At 36.6% G+C, this 22,500-nt stretch overlaps 1 protein-coding gene across 1 annotated transcript in view; it reads right to left on the reverse strand.

Annotated features, from left to right (window-relative positions):
- The window catches only part of LOC132563711 (uncharacterized), a 32,618-nt gene extending 10,613 nt beyond the window's left edge, over positions 1 to 22,005 (reverse strand). The window contains exons 1-5 of the mRNA XM_060228463.1: positions 21,797 to 22,005; positions 17,898 to 18,262; positions 13,798 to 13,979; positions 13,281 to 13,458; positions 4,698 to 11,330 (exon numbers count right to left, since the gene is read on the reverse strand). Of these exons, the coding sequence (XP_060084446.1) occupies positions 4,698 to 11,330; positions 13,281 to 13,458; positions 13,798 to 13,979; positions 17,898 to 18,262; positions 21,797 to 22,005 (7,567 nt within the window). The remainder of the gene's footprint in view (positions 1 to 4,697; positions 11,331 to 13,280; positions 13,459 to 13,797; positions 13,980 to 17,897; positions 18,263 to 21,796) is intronic.
- Positions 22,006 to 22,500: the final 495 nt, after the last annotated feature.

Here is a 22,500-nt window from a genome sequence, read left to right on the forward strand (position 1 = left end):
GCGCGGGAGTTTTCATGAGCTGCGGTGTCGCTTGATATTGACATCACTGGTCGGGTGGATCTCCCCTTGTAAGCAATATACAATGTGTAATTTAAAACGGTAAAACACACAGCGATCCAAAAAGAAATAACATTAAACAAACCAAAAGGTAAAAGGCAAATGTTAAAAATCATTGCTTGGTATTCCCATGTGCCCAGGAACCCAGCAAAAAGCAATGCGAAAGTTAAAAGCAAGTTCATGATATGGTATTAAGGTATTACGTATGAAACTATTTTCGATACTCTCATTACTTTCTTTCTTTGAATATATTCAAGGGCGAGGTAGATAGCTCGCGCTTTTGCCGAGATTACTGAGGCGTTGTTTGGTAGACGGCATCCATAGGTTTCACCTTGTATAACCATGGCCGCAGCAACCTTATCATCATCTTTTGAACCATCAGTATATTAATGTAGAAATGTTTCATATTTTAACTCCAATTTCGAGAAAGATGAACGAAAGGTGTAACTGTCTGTGACTGATTTAACCATTTTATGAAGTGAAAAGTCAACTTCAGGTGAATTCATGAGCCAGTATGGAATTTCTATCGTTCCAAATGACTGAATTTGGTTAACATCAATATTTGTGTTTGTTAAAAGAGCAGAAATTCGAATACTAACAAATGGAATAGTTTTGGGTTTGCCTTGAAACAAGGTTTTATATTTTGGATCAAATACAGGGAAAAAGCAGGATTTGACCTTAGCTGAATAGTGTAATACAAAGCCAATTTATTTCGACGTCTATATAGTGATGGTTCGTTAGCCTCTAAGTAGAGGCTTGCTCTAGGCGTGGTCTTAAAGGCTCCGAGAGCGAGTCTGAGACCTTGGTGATGAACAGTTTAAAAATTTTAAATATTTAGGTGTAGCAGATCCATACACGATGGAACCGTAGTCAAATTTTGATCTAATAAGGGCTCTATAGAGTCTTAGTCTATCAGCTCCCCAATCAGTGTGGGACACAACCTTTAGAATATTCAGTGTCTTAAGGCATTCGGCTTTAAGGTATTTTATGTGTGGAAGGAACAACAATTTCCTGTCGAATATTACACCTAAGAATTTGGTTTGCTCATCAACCGGAATGGGTGCACCACAGAGAGACAGATTTAGATCGTCGTGTTGTTTCCGAATTTGACAAAAATGCATACCAACTGTTTTTGATTGTGAAAATTTAACACCATTTTCATCTGTCCAAATTTGTAGTCTATTCAAACTTTGTTGTAGTTGTCTTTCGATGGTATTCATATGCTTAGATCGATAGTTGCATATTATCAATTGTTTGACTGATGACAATCCAAAACTGTTTTCTTTTCCAATTAACTAAGTAAGTAATGCATATGTTCATGTTAGATTTGCATAAATACGAAAGTGTTATGTCATTATATCCCAGCCAAAGCCAATTCATATTAATATTCTTAATGAAATGAATAAGCACACTACTTTTTCAAAGGAAAATACTACGCTATCTAATATATCATTTTAATAACTCTGTTATTGATGAGAACAATTCGAAAAGGAAAGACAGCAATCATCTCATGATAATTAACAATATTTAGCTTTATCAACGTTTGATCAATTTTGTTCGAGATTTTGAGAAAGTATTAAAACATCCAGATACGAATAGAGTATAGCTTGTGAAAAACTGCCGTTGCCAATTTTTTCCATTTTCGTCCTAAAGTTTTTTTTCAGGCCGCTTCCGCCCTATTCAACACGTGTTCATGACTTACATTTCTTCCTATACATGTGTGTGGCATATCTGTGTAGTCAACAACGACATTTGTCTTCATAACATGATTTGTAGTCAGCGTAACTGTGGTTTCTTTCAAAAATATGTACATTTTACAATTATATTCGTAAATTTCAGTTTTCCAATCGCATCATAAAAATCGATCTTACATTTTTAGTAATGAATCAAAAACAATTTAATGTATGGAATTAATGAATGATTAATGTTGTTCTAGCTAATCAATAGCAACATGACCTAACATTACAATGTGTGACTATCGACTAGATATCACCAGTGACGTCACAAGTCAATCAGCATCCTCTTTTCCAACATAATATGCACATTCATAACATCTGCAATTAATTGCTTCTTAAAACCAATGCAAAATGCATATATAGTTCAAAATAATAGAATGGCCATAGTCATTTAAATCTCGTTAAACCAACCGACAAAATCATGTAAGTTGGCAAAAACAAAGAAGCAAGAAAAAAATTATTCCATAATGATGAAAAACGTGAAATTTGATATGAACCATTTTCAACATAACAGGACAAGTAAACAAGTTTAAAATGTTGTATTTGAATTGAATACACATTATACATACCAGAAATTTTCCCGATGTCTACACCAATGACACAATGAATGGGTATTGCTTTATGTCTTGACGTTCCTCGGCCATCAGGATTGATCAATCTTATCCTGGTAATATTATTTTGCACGTCCAATTTCAGATGTACTGGGTATTCCCAACCGTTTGAAGTCTCTTTCATAAATATCGCTGCAAACAGAAAAAGAACGCAATTTTATATTTTGCATTTTGCGTATGTGAGATGAGGCTTTAATTTCCCACTTATTCATAAAACAACAGCGTATAAAATCTAGGAATGGACGCAAGAAAAGTAATGCCGCTGCGACTAGCATCATCCAACATTTGATGATATAAAAATGAAATAAAACGTTTTTAAAATGTTTTAAGAACTTTAGTCTTTAGATTGCAGAAACAATGAATTAATCTGGCCGTTGGTACTTAACCTCCAATTTTATTTTTGCAAAACTAATGGTTGTAAATTAAAGCATAGCCCTGACAACATAAGGAAACTATACTTTAATGATACAGAAACCGTATTAAATATCCAAAAGCACTACCATGAAATATTTTTGGTCAACCGTAATTATAGCTGTGTTAAGGTTTTCACTACAACTACACAGAAATTGTCATTTATTGCTCTTTCAGAAAGCGATGAGCTGTGAAGCTAGATGTTTTCGATTTTGTCGGCCTCAGACATTTCCTGTCAGTGGTACCGAGAGTGTGCAGCGAGGGAATTTCAAGTGTCAATGCAATATTCTGTCTTAACGACGGCAACAAATAGAAAAATATAGTATAATGTTTATTTTATTTTACCCCATAGATAATACAACGGCTTCAGGTAGTGTTATGGTCCATTCCAGCACTACGGAGGATGAACGTTTCAGAAATCCGTCAAAATTTTGTAACATGCGTTTTCAACATTATTTTCGGATGACGACATAAACCTTTCATCGGTGAATGATTTTCATGCTATAGAGACAACCACCGAGACGACGATGCCCTGGCCCGTTGGGCCATACATACCTTACGCATTCATATATGTAGATAGGCGAATATAACCCTCGGTGCCTACGATGTGATGAGCCATTCACCGTTTAACATTTTATTGGACTTTACTGACCTTCTGTCTATTCGAGAAATTTGTTATCATACCATTACAAGTCTAAAGACTCTTTTTGAAACTGTTGAGATTAATAAAATTCTAGGTTATCTAAAAGATGTTGGTCTATATTATAGAATGTGTAAGCTTTTGATTTCCGACCGACTCGAAAAATATTAATACTTGGTCAGGACTATCTCGGGGTCATTTCAGGCAAGAATGAGTTAAATCTCCTCCGTGGAACTTCAGAAGAAGTCATTTGTAAATGTTGTTAAACAAAATAACACTTTGACCCCTGCCGAAATCCAGAAGTTCAATTTTTACAAAATCTTTTTTTATTACTACCGATAGCAATTGAAGTATGAGCACCCTTTGACTTCGAATGTATATTGAATGAAGATAGGAACAGGACAATTTTTCACATTTTTAAGGACTTATTTGATAAGTCAATAAATAAAATCGACAAATCAAATACATTCTTTGAAATATAATATTCCCCCATTCCGATTTCGGTAATGGATACGGATTTGATTCGACTGAAGTACAAAGCGAAAAAATGTCGAAAAAAAGAAAGTTTTCGGGAATCATGTTTTAACTATATTTACTGTATATAAAATTATGAAACTGAAAATTGTCTTCTAAAAGTGAATCAAATACATTGTACGGCATTTTCACTTGATACTAACCTTGTTTTACCTAGATTTCAGCGGGCATGAATTGCTACATCGGGGAATTCGCCTGTCTTAATTCACATTTACAGCGAACAAAAGGTGTGTAAAATTAGCGTGTTGTATATTAAGTAATGATTTCCTGGTAGGCAAATTATTTATTACTGTAGTTGACTACTTTGGTACCATAGATATAAAACAACATTTTGCCAAATATCGGCGATTTTTGTAAAAGATGGGAATTTCTCTCTTGTATCTCTTTGGATTTACTAGTTAAGTTATATATACTATACAAGACCTCATCCCACCATTGTTACATGGTTATGATGAAAAAGCAAACAATTTAAATGCGTATGAAACCCTTTAAGACACATTTCACAGCATTCCATTTCTTGTCAATTTCAGTGAAATGCTTTACCGCGATGTGCGTTTAGTATTAGAATTAATCAGTGATTGATCTGTCATCTGTTAAGGGGACATTGAATTGACGAAGACAGACGCAGTGTCCCCTTTTGAAACTAAACAATAATTTGGATCTATGAAATCTCACGATGACAAATTGTTACACAAACAATATATTTACCCATGGGCAAGTAATGGTCTATTTTATCTGAAGCCTCGGTTTGACAGCACTCCAATGGAATCTCGTATAGCCGGAGGTCTGGATTTGCCACAGCACCACTGGCCAATAGCACAATGTCGTTAAGCATACTCTCCGCTTTAGAGGAACTGACAATTTCTGAATCATAACTCAGCACTAGTTCCATAGATCTGTCCTGGCGACCAGTCACCACATTTAAAGCTGTCTCTACTTTGTTTAGGAAACCAGTGATATAGCCTATATTTTTCATATAGTAATTTGAATGCTGCTCACGTTTGTTGAGTTGTTTTGATATGTCTCTGACATTGAAAAAATGTCGGAAATGGTTCTCCTTATCATTATCAATTTGTTTGATAAGTTGGAATGGGTACAGACTGTTCTCACTCGCGAGCAACACCTGGTTGGAGCACAATGAAATGCATTCTCGTAATGTTGCACATACACTGGGAAGCTGTGTTATGACTGGAACGTAGTTGGTGCCAAGAAATATCTCTCCAATGAACTCCGGAAAGTGTCGGCGCATGTCCACTGTCAGCACAACCGGAACAGCAGACACGCATGTCATCTCATGGAGAAGAATCTGATACAGACTAAATAGTAGAGTAGGTACAGTTATGTGATATACGTTGTGACTGATATTATCAACCAGCTCTTTTGGTAGACGTATCGATAATTTCTTTGTCATACCTGACATATGTTTGGGTACTTTATTCCCAACTACTGACGGCAAACTGTGACTCTTTTCAAGCTCTCCTCTCCAGAAATTATCAAGACGTACTCTCTCAGACTCGATTCGTTCTTCCATCAGTACAGCAAAATCTGGAATCTCCACAGGTGTGAAATCGATATACGTATGGAAAAAAAACGCTGTCAGGTACGACTGTAATTGTTCAATGAGTGTGAAAAGGCTTCCCAGGTCCATAGTGATGTGACTAATAATGAATCTCAGGTGATGATTTTTTCCAGTGTCACAATACAGAACGCGCAACGGCGGATCTGTTGTTATATCGAAAGTGCAATATTTCGCAATATCCTTGTCTTTCTCACTTGTTATCACGCAAAAATCAACAAACCGAAAGTCCACCTTGGCATCCTCTGGATCCAAAATCACTTTCCTGAATCCAAATCTACGTCCGCTAGGTTGATACACTGTTCTCAATTCTCGATGTTTGATAGTGATCCATCGCAAGACAGTATGCCACATTCCGATATTGGATAGACCGCTTCCTAGTTTAAAAGCAATGCTGAACCAAAGACTTGAATCTTTCTGATTTATTTCGTGTATGTTTAAATAGAATTTTTCCATCCACGACGGTGATTCATGTACATTTTCATATTTCGCTGGGGAATGAACCTCCCTGTCGAAGTTATCGGTGATACTAGAATGAGCAAAGTCAATAAGCATTTCTACAGAATATTCAGGGGACAGAATATAGGCCAACGGAAGTCTACAACCAGTAGCGTCCTTAAAGACATGGATTAATTCTATGGCTTTTTGCGACTCCATGCCTATACTTAGAAGATTTTGATTATTTACTTGTTCTCTATCATATGCCGATAAAACTCTGGAGAGGCTAGTGAAAAACAAAGTTGCGATAATCTGTCTCTGTTCCTCGTGAGAAGCCTCCTTGAAATTGGCAATGTCGAGCACTGTGCTGACATGCTGCTGCATGGATGACTGACTGACATTTGACATCTCATCGCTATCAATTGCAGATGTCCGCATCATGGCGGGGTTTTTTCTTAAAATATTCCAGTCAAACAAGCCGTACACTATTTGGCTTGGATTTCGAGTCAGAATATCTAAAAGACATTCCTTAATCTGATTCGTTTCCATCAAAAAATACCCATTAGCTTCAAGGCTACTCCTTATCGTTGCTTTGCTTGCCATACCCACCGCTAATGCTCCCCAGTTGATGCTCTGACCGGGCAGGTTATTGGCCCTTCTGTACAAGGCTAATGAATCCATGAACGAATTGGCAGCCCCGTAATTAGTTTGGCCGGCATTTCCAAATACAGAAGTAGTTGAAGAATGCATTACGAAGAAATCCAAGGGTAACTCTCTTGAGACAAGGTGTAGGTTCCATGATCCTAAGACTTTTGGGCACAATACTGACTTGAAATTTTCCATTGTCATAGTTTCAATTCGGGTATCCTTCAAAACTCCTGCTCCCTGGAATATACCTTTGATTGGATAATTTGGAAACTGCGATTTGATGTTACCAAACGTTTTCTTTACATCCGCATAATTTCCAATGTTACACTTCATAGGGACAATTTGAAAATCATGTATATCCATCGCGTTTTGAAGTTGAACAATCATCTGTTGATTACAATCTCTCCTAGAAAGCGACACCACAATCCCAGCACCTTTGCAACCAAGCCATTTAACAATCTCCCAACCCAGACCTGTCAGTCCACCAACAACAATATAGGTTGCATTGTTATGGATGAGCATGTCTCCAACTGCCTTTATTTCCATATCATCTTTTTCCGAATCCTTAGCGTGAGGGAATTTGATGGTCATTAGTGGTCTTCTATTGTTATAAGTTACTTTACAGTTTCTTGATTGTCGTTTTAACCAACGTATTACTTGTGGGAAATTACTAATGACATTGCTGTCAGAAAACACGTCCTTTTCCGTAATGATACATACTTTAATCCCTTTTGAGCACATCTGATATTGCCGAGTTGACACGCGTCGCATGACATCAAAACAGCCCACAATAGTATTTCCCGATCTTAGAATGCAAGCTATGTCTGTTAAGGAATGTTTTTCTAATAAAACAAACACGCCATTTTCACATTCACGGGCATCGTTGAGGGAGTGAATCGATGCTATTTTGACTTGGCTGTGCTTTGTCGTCAATATCATATCACGAAGAAGGGCAAGTGATGCATCATCAGACGGGTCAGAGTCTGTGACGATATAAACTACAGATTTGTCTCCAACATGCTGCATGATATGCCACATCAACATTGCATTGATGATGAGACCCGGTGTATACATTGGCAATTTTGATCGTTCACAAACACAACATTCTGGTATAGATATCAAATTGGTAGCTCTTGTAGGGTAACATGCCACAACTTGTTTTTTGCCCATAATAGTTCCTTGAAATTCTAAGCCTATAACTGGGTAACCTTGACAATCTGTCCAAAGTGAATTGTCAATACTTGAATCTAGCTCAGTGACGCAAAATACGGATGGAGAGTGAATACAAATTTCATCAACCTGAAGAATGACGTCATTTTTCTTTGAAACGCATGTGTTGTCTGCAGGTATGAGGAACGGGCGTTCTACTCTGTCTGACTTGGTACTGCGTACCTGAAGACGTAGATTTGTATCAGGGTACAATGTTCTGTGTACATTTTCTAAACCTTTATGCAGTCCTCGCTGTAGGAAGTTGCTGTGTATTTTCCCATCAGCAACTAGACATTCCGTAAACGTACTAGCTTGATCGGAGGACAAGAAAAAAAGAATAGCTTTGTTCAATGTCTCCACTTCCGTGGGAATAGATGGCTGGATATCGATCAATACAATCCGACATCTGGTACCTTCTTGTCGTAAAGATCTAGCAAACCCCCATAGTTCAGAACCAAACACATTCTGTTTGATATTGTTTTCATAGCCACCATCTTGTGTATTCTCTGTAACTATTATCAAAGTTTTGTCTGTGTATTTTAGCTTCTTCATAATTTTGAGGAATGCTTCGCAGCATTTGCAAATATTATAAAAAATATGATCGCTACTTTCGCTTTGTGAGGCAGTATTAGAGTCTGGAACAATTAAGGTCATCTTCACACCTTCAGTGTCTATTGCGGATATCATGGACTCAGGGTCGTCAGCCACGTCTCTCAGTCGAAAGGATTCTCCTCGTGGATAATGATTTCTAAGTAAGCTGTGAATGCCGCTGTCGTCGTAGCAGATGATAACATTTTGTTTTGGGTCGTCTTGGGTATCGCTGATAACATTTGGCACATTCTCTTCAGTCCAAACAATCTGATAAGCAAAGTTGTTTACTCCCGTGCTACCATTCATGATCTGGTGTTCGATTTCCTTCACTTCAGCCAGCACCAAACCATCTTGTGTAGTAAGAATGATGTTGGTAATGCTCCTATCATTGACCTCTTTTATGATCCGGGTATAACACAACATTCGTTTCTCTAACGATCTAAACACGGTAACGCTACCAAGGCGGACCGGGTAGATTTTGTTAGATGTTTCATTTTGATGAGAAAGGAATATTAAAGCGCTCGAGTGCAGCATTGCATCTAGAATAGCAGGATGGAAAGCTGTTCGATTAATTTGTCGTGCCACTCCTTCAGTGAGATTAATGTAGCCAGTGCATTCATTTTTGTTGAATGTAATTCTTTCCAAGATCTGACTTCTAGTTCCATATTTGTATCCATGCATTGCCAACGTTTTATATAACTGTTCACTCTCCAAATTGTTCCCGGTACTTATGCATATATCCTCATTTTGAACAATAGGCAGATGTGTGGGATATCTGTTTGTCACAGATCCTTCGACAACCGTTATTGTATCGTTGGTGATTGAAAAAACAATTTTCATCAAGCAATCATTCGTTTCTTCTATGTTGGATGTGATATCCAGATAAAACGGTTTATCTTTTGACAAGGGGACCACTTTGATGATATCGTACTCAACATGCAAACATTCAGCTGCTACATTCATGACACTCATACCCAGTTCAAATGCCACCTCAGCGTAAACAGCACCTGGAATGATGACGACGTCATCGATAACATGGTCATACACGAAAGGTGTTTCGCTTGGACTTAGATTAACCTTAAATTTCCCTTTCGTATCTGTTTGTGTCAACATAAGGTACCTACCCGAGCAATCATTCATCAATCCCTGTTTTCGGAGGAAGCGGTAGTCGGACTCTACCATTAAGACCTTACCGTCAAACTGATATTGAGGCAAGTCTGTCAGGTTTGTTTTCTCTACGATATTTTCCCAGCATGGATTAACGCCTAATGTGTACAAATCACCAAGCGCAGTCAACACTTGAATTGAACCTGTACCAAATTTCATACATGGAATTGAAGTGACAACTTCCTTTGTGAATATGTCACTCAAATGAGCCTTCAAAACTGGCCGAGGACCGAGTTCCAGGAATATAGTTGACTCTATACCTGTCGATTCTTTAATTGCCTGGTGAAATAATACTGGCCTTTCGACATTCTTTTTCCAATACTCGGGTGTACCGAAATCTTCTGCTATCATTCCTGTCACGGTGGAAAATACTGGAATATCTGGGGGATTAGCTTTGATTCCATTAAGACATTCTGTTATGCGTTTTGCTGCGTTTTCCATCTTGAAACTATGATAAGCACACTGGACATTCAAGTCATGAAACAAAGGAATTTCATTCGTGTTTTTAGTATGCATTGCTATGAGGTTTTTCACTTCATTTACTTCTTTGGCATCACCACTTATTGTACATGCATTTGGACTGATATGTACTGCTATATCAACATGGCCAACCTTTTTACATATCTTGGATACATATGTGGTATTAACATTCGTTACCACTATCATTTTGCCTCCCGATTCCTCTGCCAGCAACCTGGACCTGTGGTAAATTACTTTGACAGCATCTTTCAGAGGTAGTACTCCACTACTATAGGCAGCGGCTACTTCACCAACGGATTGACCTACAATCGCGTCAGGAGAGATTCCCCAATGTTTCCAGAGGTCTGACAGTCCAACTTGACATGCAAATATACCAATATGACTAATGAAGGGGTCATCCATTTTTGCTCCATCACGTATTATGTCCTCTACTGACCATCCAGTCATTGACGTCAGATAGTTATCAATGCGCTTCAAGGTGTCAGCAAATACAGGGAAATGTCGAACAAGTTCCATGCCCATTTTCGTCCATGTGGTCCCGACGCCACAGAACACGTATACTATCCTGATATTCCTGCCGGGTTTAATATTTTCGTCTTTCATTCTTTCAATTGCCCCAGTGCAACTTTCGATAAGATCTGCAATAGTGAATGCAACGAACAATTTCCGGTATCGAAAGTGATCTCGTTTGCACGAAGCAGTGTATGACAGTTGCTTCAGATCGCATGGTTCTTCTGTCAGTCGTTTAACCAAATGGCTAAGTACTTTAATCAGACACGTTTGAGATTTTGCCGAAAGTGGAATGCATGTGGATTTGAGGTTCTTGTTCATTGTTGTATTAGTATCGTTCGACCTTCCAACCCATTGTCGTACAAAGGCATGACTGTTCGTTCCACCAAATCCGAAACAATTTATGCAGGCAGCTCTTGAACCATCTTCTAGTACAGGCCATGGGTTAACCGATGTAGGTATTTGCAGTTCGTAATTCTCAAAGTCTATTTTCGGGTTCCGTGGAAGCGAATGAAGAGATGGTACAATTTTTGCATAATTCATCATCAAAAGAGTCTTAATAAGACTTGCAGCTCCTGCCCCAGATTCGAGATGTCCGATGTTTGTTTTAACAGATCCGATAAACCGCTGTTTCGTCACATCATTGGGCTGTATCGGATAATCTTTAAAGAAGCTCCCAAGACTGTTGACCTCGACTGGGTCGCCGATGGGTGTACCGGTTCCTAAAGCATAATAAACGCGATATATTTACGTAAAATTTCATTGCCATGCAAACCATTAACTTAGGATAAACAAACAATGTTTTAAATATAAGTATACTTTTACTGTTATTATCCATTCAGACTATAAAAAGCATTTCCAAGTCAAATAAGCATATATGTGATATTTCAATTTTTTTCAAACGGATAGTATTTTTCACATACATTCATGTTTTTCGTTGTTAAATCAATTCCTTTAAAAGACCAAAAGCAATGCAACAAAAAGTTTTATTGTAAGTTGTTGTATCCTTGGACATCAGTCCTTGTATAATCATGGCTATTGTGAAGATAAACGTCTAGCCTTAATGAATACAGGCCTAGAGTTGTTTATTGGAAAATTGTCGATGATAAACGGAAAAATGTAAATGTGAAACATCGAACGGTCGACGCTTAACGCAAAACAAAGAACGACAGATAGGAATTTAACTAATAGTGATAAGTGATAGTATGATGATAGAGAGTGGGCATACTTTTTTTCTCTCTCTTGGAACGAATTTTCTGTCGTCTAATTTATTACTTCAGAAAATCATATTTTTTCATAACCAAATAAAATTCGTTTTCCTTGTAATTTCGACCATGTAAGTGCTTTCATAAAAACAATGCCGAGTTACTACATAGGGATATCTACTCATTTAAATCAATGTGTTAAAAGAGTATGTAGATGTGTTATGATATGGATTAATTTTACACACTGTTCCTATTACGGTCGAAGCAGACAATTAAACAGTTGCTACACTATGAACATCGTAAAATGAACAAAACATGCCATCATTATCTATACTAATCATGAGTCAAATGAGACGCCGAAAATTCGGCCATTAATATAGATAATAAATTATGTAACCAGAAATCCTTGAGTCATATTTAACATTTCTCTGTTACGCAATAATTGTCGGCAAGCATGAAATATTTCCAACTATTGCTGAAGTAGTCCCGAAACACAGAGATAATATTGAATCATGTTATTCTCTTTTTACAATTTTCACACACTTTCCGTTCCGATTCTATAAGAATAAATCAAGTCCGCGTGTTGCGTGCAAACATTGCGAGAGATTTGAATCAGCGATTGACTCTTCTCATATAGTAAAGTGAAAACGCGGACATATAAGTGATTTGCAGTTGTAACAATGACCGCAACCCGTCAGCTCTGACATTCGAACTTACCTAAATATTTGGTCCTTTATAAGCGTGTGACGTTTATTGAAAAATCCAATTAAGACTGAAGCCATAGAGCGCTGACAATCCTTCAAAAGAGTAACAGTTGCTTGACCTTGACCTAATTACACTGAAACTCGAGCCTGTCTAAGATGTTTTAATAAATACTTCATAAATGAAAAAAGTGTGAAGCTGTTATAGCGCTGGTAGACTTTAGTGTTATATGCGCACGCACGGAAGGCGATGAATCGCCCAACAAATAAGTCCGCGAGGGGATTTTCGTCGTTTAAGATGAATTGATATTTCTCTTTCTTCAAAAAAGTTTGATAGATCCTTTTAAAATCTCAAATATTAGTTACCTGTTTCCTAACAATGCTCGTTTGATATTGAAACTGACGAGGAAACACAAGATGTCTCATAAGAGGTAAAAATTGGAGTGTTATCGTCAATTGGAGAACTAGTCATTCTAAAAAATCCTTCACTTCCACAGAATTTATCACTCACGGAACAGTTAAAAGTAAACAGACATGACTAAATGCAACAAGAAGGAGTTTGAAATATTCTGAAGATGGGTGAATTCTTATTTGTAAAATGTTTTATTGTACGACCCCACTCACTTTTGGAAGATCCTAATAGGTTATTATGATAGTTGATGTCTCCACGGGATATATATAGTAAACAGTCTGTGGAAGAAGACCGACACTGCAACAGTTTTAAGTTCTGTGCAGTATCTAACGAACCGCATATAAACATACATACCATGGGCCTCTATGTACTGGACATGGCTCGGGTTGATGTTGTTGGAGTGAAGATATATGTCATGAAGGAGTCGGTTCTGTTGGATCCCTGATGGTGCAGTAATTGGCCTGACAGTCTGTCCATCTTGGTTACAGCCCGTGCGGATAGTCGCCCAAATATTTCTGCCATTCTTTAGAGCCTGTAATAGTATTTTCAATGGTTATCTACAGCTGACAGTTTATGATGTTTTCTGGAAAAGATGATGTTTTCTCGATAAAATGTGTTTGAACAAAAATAAAGTTTTCATAAGTTTGGTTATATATTTCTTAGCTGCTTGTCAACAAATATGGATAATTAAAGACGGCTTGACTATGTGTGTAAGATGAAGGGATGTTTAGCAGAAGGCTATGAAATTCTTAAGTGAGAGGTTATACTATATCCTCGTTTTGGCGAAAAGTAACAATTGACAAAATTCATTTGTTCACAATACGACATGATAAAAAAATTTGATTTGTCCAAACATGTACAAATAACATACATCATTTAGCCTTTCTAGTATGATGATACCGCATCCTTCTCCACGAGCGTATCCATCGGCGTTAGCGGAGAAAGCTTGACACTGGCCAGTAGGTGACGCCATCCGCGCCTTCGTCAGAGTGACGAACATATCTGGATACAGAATACTGTTGACCCCGCCACATATCGCCATGGAGGACTCTCCTAGTTTAAGATAAACACACTTTATTAGGAATCTTTTAATTAGAATCATAGTGTTATCTATATTTACCACTATGAAAAACCGACAATCAGAAATAGTTCTAAAATTACACAATTATGCAATCGTAATAACATTGGACCTGTATCTGTGCGAGGAAATTGTACTTACACTAAATATTGAATGCTATTCACTTATTAAAGTTATTCTTCTTGATATAACAAGATTTTTTAATTTGAGTTCTAGACGAACATTTTAATGCATATTCAAAGTGCCGAGTAAAATGCATGAGTCAGACATAAAATATCAAAATAGTCTACGAATCATAATTACCGATGAACCGATGCCATACCTTGGCGTCCGTTGGTCCGTTAATTTTTTCTACTAGTCATAAATGAGCAAGTGAAAATTGACCAAATTTAGTCAGACGCTTTTAAGCAGGACAGGAAAATAATTTTGTTTGGGTGGTTAGCCTCAGCTTCCAAGGGCCATAGGTCATGATAAAAAAAGGCGAATTCAGCAAATTCTTCAAAATTCTTCTTCTGTAGGGATGATTTGGTCTAAAGAAAGACCAGGGGAGCTCGGGGTTAGCGCAATAGGGGAAAGAGAAAAAATGGTTTACAATTTTTGCTCCTTTTTAGGATTGTCAGGAATATTTCCAAATTTGGCCATGGTCCGGATCTGGTATGGAATAAAACACTTTTTACATCCTTTTAAGGTAAGTTTGGATTCGGCCCCTTTTTAGTCTGAAGCATCCTATGATGAAAACGGAATTCGTGAAAAATAAGACCAGGTGTTCCTGAAGATATTACGCTTAAAACCGTGTTCTGATTTACCATTCACTTATCTTATATGTACAGGTATGTCATAAACTACGACGTGAATAGAAAAAATAAATTCTGTTGTAATGCATCCTCGCACATGAAATGTTCTCAATTTACCAGCAAGTTTGATATATTGTATAGTTCGTCATATTATTCACCTTCCCTACTGATAGGGGTTAAAATATATCCGTGTGTCCTACTGCATGTGGTAAAAGTCCACTAAAAGGGGCAACCTGTCTGTCGTTGGTTGCGTCCCCTTACTATTATTGCATTCTTAACGGCTCGTCAATACATAAAAGGTCATTGGGGCCATCAGTGATCCAAAAGGAAATAACATTAAACAAATTAAAACGTAAGATACAAATCCTAAAAATCTTCAATGGGTATATTAACAAAAAATATTAAAATGGTATGTCATTGTCTATCATACAATCCAAAATCTCTCAGGTATAATTTCATTAATCTCAACAGATTCTAAAATGGTTTTAGACATGTAATGTTACGATAAAAACATTCTCGTGTAGACAGAAGGTCAATGCACTCCAATAAAAATTGTTAACTGTGAATGGCTCATCACATCCTTTGCAGGAAGGATCATCTTCGCCTTTCAACATATATTAATGTGTCAGGTATGTATGACCCATCCGAAGACGGGCAAGGGCAACTTCGCCTCGATGGTTGTCTCTATAGCATGGAAACCATTCACCGGTAACAGGGTTTTACGGAGTGCAATTTGTTATTGGTATATGTATTTCATTCCTCCTGCCACTGAGCTTTTACAATGTGTTTAATAAATGGTTTAAAATCGGTAAAATGAAGTTTAAAAACAAGCTTCCTTTACGGCACGAGCTGCTTTTCATTGCGTGGTATTCCCATGTGCCCAGGAACCCAGCAAAAAGCAATACGAAAGTTAAAAGCAAGTTCATGATATAGTATTCAGGTATTACGAATGGAAATATTTTTGATATTTCTATTGCTAAGACTTTGTAGAACAGAAGGAAAGTCTCAATTGATAACAGCTCTCATTACTTTGTTTCTTTGAATATATTCAAGGGCGAGATAGATAGCTCGCGCTTCAGCCGAGAATAATGAGGCGTTGTTTGGTAGCCGGCATCAATAGGTTTAATTTTGTGTAGCCATGGCCGCGGCAACCTCATCATTATCTTTTGAACCATCAGTATATACATGTAGAAATATTTTATATTTTCACTGGAATTTCGAGAAGAATTAACGAAATGTGTGAATGTCTGCGTCTGATTTAACCATTTCATGAAGTGAAAAGTCAACTTCAGGTGAATTCAAGAGCCGAGTGGAATTTCTATCGTTCGAAATGACAGAATTTTGTCAATATCAATATTTGTGTTTTGAGCGGAAATTCTAATACCGAATGATGGAATGGTGTATAGTTAGTTTTGAAACTAGGGTTTATATTTTGGATCAAATACAAGTGAAAAAGCAGATTTGAAGGATTTGACTCTAGCTGAATGGTGTACTGCAAAGCCAATTTATTTCGACGGCTATATAGTAATGATTCGTTTGCCTCTGCATTAGAGGATTGCTATCGGCGTGGTCTTAAAAGCTCCGAGAGCGAGCCTGAGACCTTGGTGATGAACAGTGTCTAATAATTTGAGATATGAAGGACTAGCAGATCAATGCACAATAGAACCGTAGTCTAATTGTGATTTAATGAGAGCTCTATAAAGTCTTAGCAAAACTTTTCTATCAGCTCCCCAATCAGTTTGGGACACAACCTTTAGATTATGGAAGGAACGACAATTTCCTTGCGAACATTACACCTAAGAATTTGGTTTGCTCAACAACCGGAATGGGCAAACCGCAGAGATTGATTTGGATCGTCGTCTTGTTTCCAAAATTGACAAAAATGCATACAAACTGTTTTTATTGTGAAAATTAAAAACCATTCACTTTTATTTTTCCGTTTATGTTTTATTCCGTAATGTTAGCCAACCATTTTTACCAAACCGCACAAAACGTATTGAGCGTGTGTGAACACGATGTATGCACCATGCACATCCGATTTTTTTGCTCTTCACTTCCTATCTGAACTTTGTGCACTGGCGGTGTTCGATAGCAATAAGTGTATGTTGTGTTTCATATAGCAGAAGTTAAGAAGACATATACAAAGAAAACCATGAACCTCGCAACAGGACCAATACCTCCCTAGTCCCCCGATCAACAATTCCATTGTCATCAACAATAGTATCTAATCCATACCTGGAAAATACATTCCACATCAACTTGGCATAAATGAGTTTCAGCAACAGACTTTAATGTAGAGAATTTCAGCCAATTTAATGATTTATTAGATTTTTAGAACAGGTTTTAGGATAAGATGTGTACCCTGGCTCAGAACCATGACAAGGATCATATACTAGGTCATAGAACAGGTCATTGGTAACGTTTGGAATTTTTGTAGGAGTTTACTGGGGTAATACAAATAACACACAATAAAGATAAAATTGGGATGTGGCCAATTTTATGTACTGTGAAAGATTTCCTTTGCGTCTTTTTGTTCAATGTAAACAACATAAAAATACCTTATTCTATATACAATACAAGGATATAATTCATTTTCAAAATTGAATTCACCGCCTGTGACAAGTATCTGTCATTGTTTACGATGCCCACGTCACTCAATCATTTGTTTGGAAGGAGGTCCATTACAACTGTCAAACGTAATCGTGAATTGTTTCTATGAGTGATTGGACAAAAGATTTACTCTTTTCAGTGTCATCACATTAACATGTCGTTACACTTACCCTTCCGGATGACCTAGACTTTTTCTCCTTATACATGTTTGAGGAGTCTCCATATAAATCAATCATTTTTTTTTATTTCACTCTACTTTTGTTTAAGTTTGAATTTGCATTATAATTATATTCACACATTGGATTTTTTTTTATGGACAGTGCATTATCCACTGACCGTAAACTGCCAAATTTGCGTATTTTTATATATTGTAAGATGCTTAAAAAGGTATTTCTATGCCATACTCAAAACGATTTTAACATGTCATCACACATTATCAGGAAGACAGTCTTTTAACTTATATCATTTAAAATATCACAGACAACTCACCTTGTTTCAGTGACTGTGTTGCCAGGTGTATAGCTACAAGTGACGAGGAACAGGCAGTGTCAATAGTAAGTGAAGGACCAAGAAGGTTGTAGTTGTATGACACGCGAGCCGTGATGATACTGGCGGCATCACCAGTCACGGTGTAGTTTGTCAACAGTGAATAGTCTCCATCCTTGGATGTCTTTGAGTCACAGTTCATCGCACCAATATACACACTCGTTGGTGAACCATCTATCTCTGCTCGTGTAATCCCACCATCTTCCAAAGCCATGTGCACACATTCCAGCACGTATCTCTGCTGGGGGTCCATTTCTGAAGCTTCTTTCTCAGAAATTCCGAAAAAGTCGTTGTCCCAAACATTATACCTGTATCGAGAAATGCATTGTTAAATCAGTGGTATCAAGAGGATAAACGACTATGAGATAGCTTAATAACTGAAAAGGATATCTGTCGAACGTACTGACGAATCTTAGTGCACGTATCAAATAAAATGTTTTTTTGGATGCTGGAATTTATTTTTGTACCATGACGTTTGTATTTTGACAGGTGAAAAAGTGCAGTAGTGAATAAGAACAGGTGTTTCAGAGAGGAATAAGCTTATTCTGCTTCACTGACGACACCAACTATGTAGATATTGATCAAAACAAGTAAGTGATGTCTCGTTTTCAAATAAGAACAATATGTACAACAATAAAACCAATATGCAAACTAACAAGCATTAAATACGTCCAGCTTGATATCGCATAGAGAAATCTTAATGAGATCAAAATGACTATCGTAAAACTTCCCTAAAACCTATATCAACCTGCATCTTTTGAACCTCTGTGTTAGGAGTTTGTCCTTCACATGAATATGTACTCTGAAATCGTGATAACTAGGGCTTTTCACCAAAAGGTGAACCTATATAGTATGTTATGAATTTCATCTGAACTTGTTAATGCCGCATTTCTAAGTAAGGCAAAATTCAATATGCCACCATGACCCAATTACCAGAAATTCCAAAAATAGCAATAACTCGAAAAACTATTTGTCGAACAGATTTGCTACAATTATTTTTTTGGAGGGTCATGTCCAACTTTTTTCCTACATGTTAATAGTAATTCTTTCAAATAGCTCACCAATGGGATGAGGTCACCTAAAATTAGAAATTTTTAATAAATTTGATTTTTTTTTTTTTCACAAAATTTAATGCAGAATGTCAATCCGACTATTTTAGTGTATAAATTTCTTCTGTGTGTTTAAAAATCCCACAGTTCAATGTAAAGTGCAATCAAAAAAGTTCGAACCAAAATTACTCAGACATCCTACGATGAAGTTTTGTTTAATTGTTGAGGAATAAGTTTGGTAACGTGCTCTCTAAATTCAGCCGTAATTTTCCAAAACAAAATGTCGTTTTTTATTTTGCCCCACCGTCAATATCTCAATATTGACTTGACGTTTTAAATTCATCTTTTGATATGTTATGTTAAATTGAAAATATTCGGTAAGGGTCAAAGTTCAAAAGTGCAATTTAGGGTACAAAATGACCAAAAACTTCTTCTCAAGTTTGGAAAGGCCTAGATGTTCGATAGTTCACGCATATATTGCTAAAGTAATTGTCTATTAAGTTTGTTACCCACTTTCTAGGTCACGGGAGTCAATTACATAATATCACAAAATGACGTTTTCTTCCTTTTTAAGAGGAGAAGAATTACGTGATTTGGTAAACGACATTCTGCGGAGACTTGCTTTTGATTGGAATAAGCAAACCTTTCATAAAAGACCATCTTCCCGTTTTCCTTAGGGCTCAAAGTTCAAAACTTCAATTTAGGGTGGCAATGTATACGAAACTTATCAAGTTTGGGAAGACCTAGATACTTGATATCTAATACATACAAAGTAAATGTAACTGTCGTTAATATATATGACATTGACTCACTTCCAAGGTAACAGGGGTCAAATATGTTAAAGTCTTTAAATAATTTCTATATATATCTATAGCATGCTAACATATTGGTCAGTCGATGTTTGATAATATAAAATGACCTTTACCCACTTTCAAGGTCACAGCGTCAATCACGTAAAAAAATTAATATTTTCAAAGGTAAACAATTGTGAAATTTCCTTAAAAAACCTCCTGTGGATACTTACTATTGATAACAATAAGTAATGATAAGCTCTTAGAAAAATTCTGCCACGGTACAGTTCGTAATCATTTATTTGTACAGCCGTTCAACTTTCGTGAAAGCTTTGGTAGCCAGAGGCGTCTTATAGTTTAGAATGGGATAAGGTGGTGCGTTGCCCGTTACCACAACTGTATATACCTTCATTAAATTAATCATGCCTGTGTTTTAATTATTTAATTAAAGTTCTATGAATATATACAACACATTCTCCCTCTGTATATCTCTGAACACAAACGCAAAAGGAGGCATAGGCTTATGGAATATGCTCCTAAATGCAACCGCAAACGGAAAGCGAGTCCAAAAGTAATCGAAAGATGATCGATGGTTCAAAACGCAAACGATCCAAAATATAAGAAACGCAAACGAAATGTCTGTATGCATGACTGAATTGTATACAGTAGTTAAATCCCTGTCACCTTTCTTGTGACGTCACTGTTATCACCTGAACTGTAACAATTACTGCACATCTATTGTAAAGTTATTATTATTTTTGCATTCTTAACGGCCCGTAAACACATAAAAGGCCATTAGGGCCAACAAACGGTAAAAAACACAGCGATCCAAAAGGAAATAACATTAAACAAACAAAAAGGTAAAGGGCAAATGTTAAAAATCTTAAATGATTTTGTTAACACAAAAGATTAAAATGGTACGTCATAGTCTATTATATAGACCAATATCTTTCAGGTAATGTAGAATTTTACAAATCTTTTCAGTTTCTAAAAGGGTTTTAGACATGTAATGTTACGATAAAAACATTCTCGAGTAAACAGACCAGTTATTGGTATATGCATTCCATGAGCTTTAAAAAATTGTTTAATAGATGGTTTAAAATCGGTAAAATGGAGTTTAAAAACAACAGGTGGTAGCGGTAAAGCTTCCTTTGATAGCAAGTAAGATTTATAGCAAGTCTATAAAATATCATCTAATACATAAATCACATATCGTAACCATAATCAGTATGAATGATTGATATTACATTCGGTAAACTGTATGTTTCTTGTTTGTACTTCTACTGGTTTACAAGTCATGCAAAAATATACATACTGTGATACACGTTTAGTTAACGTGTATTGATTTTAGTGAATTGTGTTTACATGGTGTGAATTGCATGGAACATGCTTGATAACTAGACTTCATTTTTCCAAAGCTCGATTTAGTTTACCTCTCACGATATGATGCAACATTAATGGAACAGGACATACACAACTGTCGGTAACACTAAAACATGCGAAACAATGTCTAAATGTACCAACATAGAACGATTACATGATAATGTCAATGATACCAACTTTATTGAACATTTTAAAATTACTACGAAAAATTCTACTCGATGTTAGTTGGACAAGGTTTAGCTAACACACACTTATATACGATATATAAAAAGAATACATGATCGGTCAGTGTCAGAAGTCAGACGTAAGAGGCGAGTCAAATTTGTCTTTATGTATCGAAACTTTATCAGCTGGTTTTGACAATTTGTTAACCCAGCGTTACGTCGAAACATGCCTGAAATAATAGCTCAGATAAATTCAAGGTAATGTTTTTCTTAATTTTTTTTACAACAAACAAAATCATTAATATATGTAGGCTATTTTAGTAAATGAGAAATATGATTCTGACGAAGTGATGCACATGCTATATTTCTGTCATTTTCCATTACTGCCAAATACAGCAATAATACATGCGAATTCTGACAGCATAAAGACGTATTTCGTTTCAAATAAAACTTACTTCGATAGCACTCCTGCCCGTCGGACGTATGTTTTTCCGTAGGCATCAGGATCTGGATCATAGATAGCGTCTAGGTTCCATCTCTCCCCTGGTATCTCATTCACATGATTCTCTCCGTTTACCAAAATTTTCCAGAATTCTTTGATGTTATTGGCTCCAGGGAATCGACAGCCAATACCAACTATAGCTATCTCCTCTACTCTCTCCATCGCAAGTTGTAGAGGCTATTGTCATGCCATACCTTTATATATCTAACACTACTAAGGAATTCACTGCATATGACAAAAAAACACTCATTAGTACGACATTGACATGTCAGACCATTTTTGTAATGTTCTCACAATTTTCTGACAGTTGAAGGGCACCAACTAAGCTTGCATATACAGTTCCTGATAGGAATTAATGTATGCAAAGTGAATGTATGTTCGTGTAAATTTCATTGGCCCAGTTTGATTTGTCATCGCTTTGTTGACTCGGGTAAAGATTTACATCTCTACGTACATAAGTTAATTCTGCTGCAATCGAACGGCATGTTGTCAATCTCAATATGGACAACATTAACATTATTCACGAGTTCTTGTTTGGAGATGGCGAAGGACATCCAGCTGTGTAAATATGTTATATAAATATATCTATATGTTTTGCTGAACATCATGAAAGATAGAAAGAAACACGTCCCTTGTACTAGTCTTTGTAGAAAACGG

The sequence above is a fragment of the Ylistrum balloti genome, unplaced genomic scaffold (assembly GCF_031769215.1).
Source record: "Ylistrum balloti isolate Yb309-2 unplaced genomic scaffold, AGI_CSIRO_Ybal_v1 Utg371830, whole genome shotgun sequence".
NCBI classification, from domain to species: domain Eukaryota; kingdom Metazoa; phylum Mollusca; class Bivalvia; order Pectinida; family Pectinidae; genus Ylistrum; species Ylistrum balloti.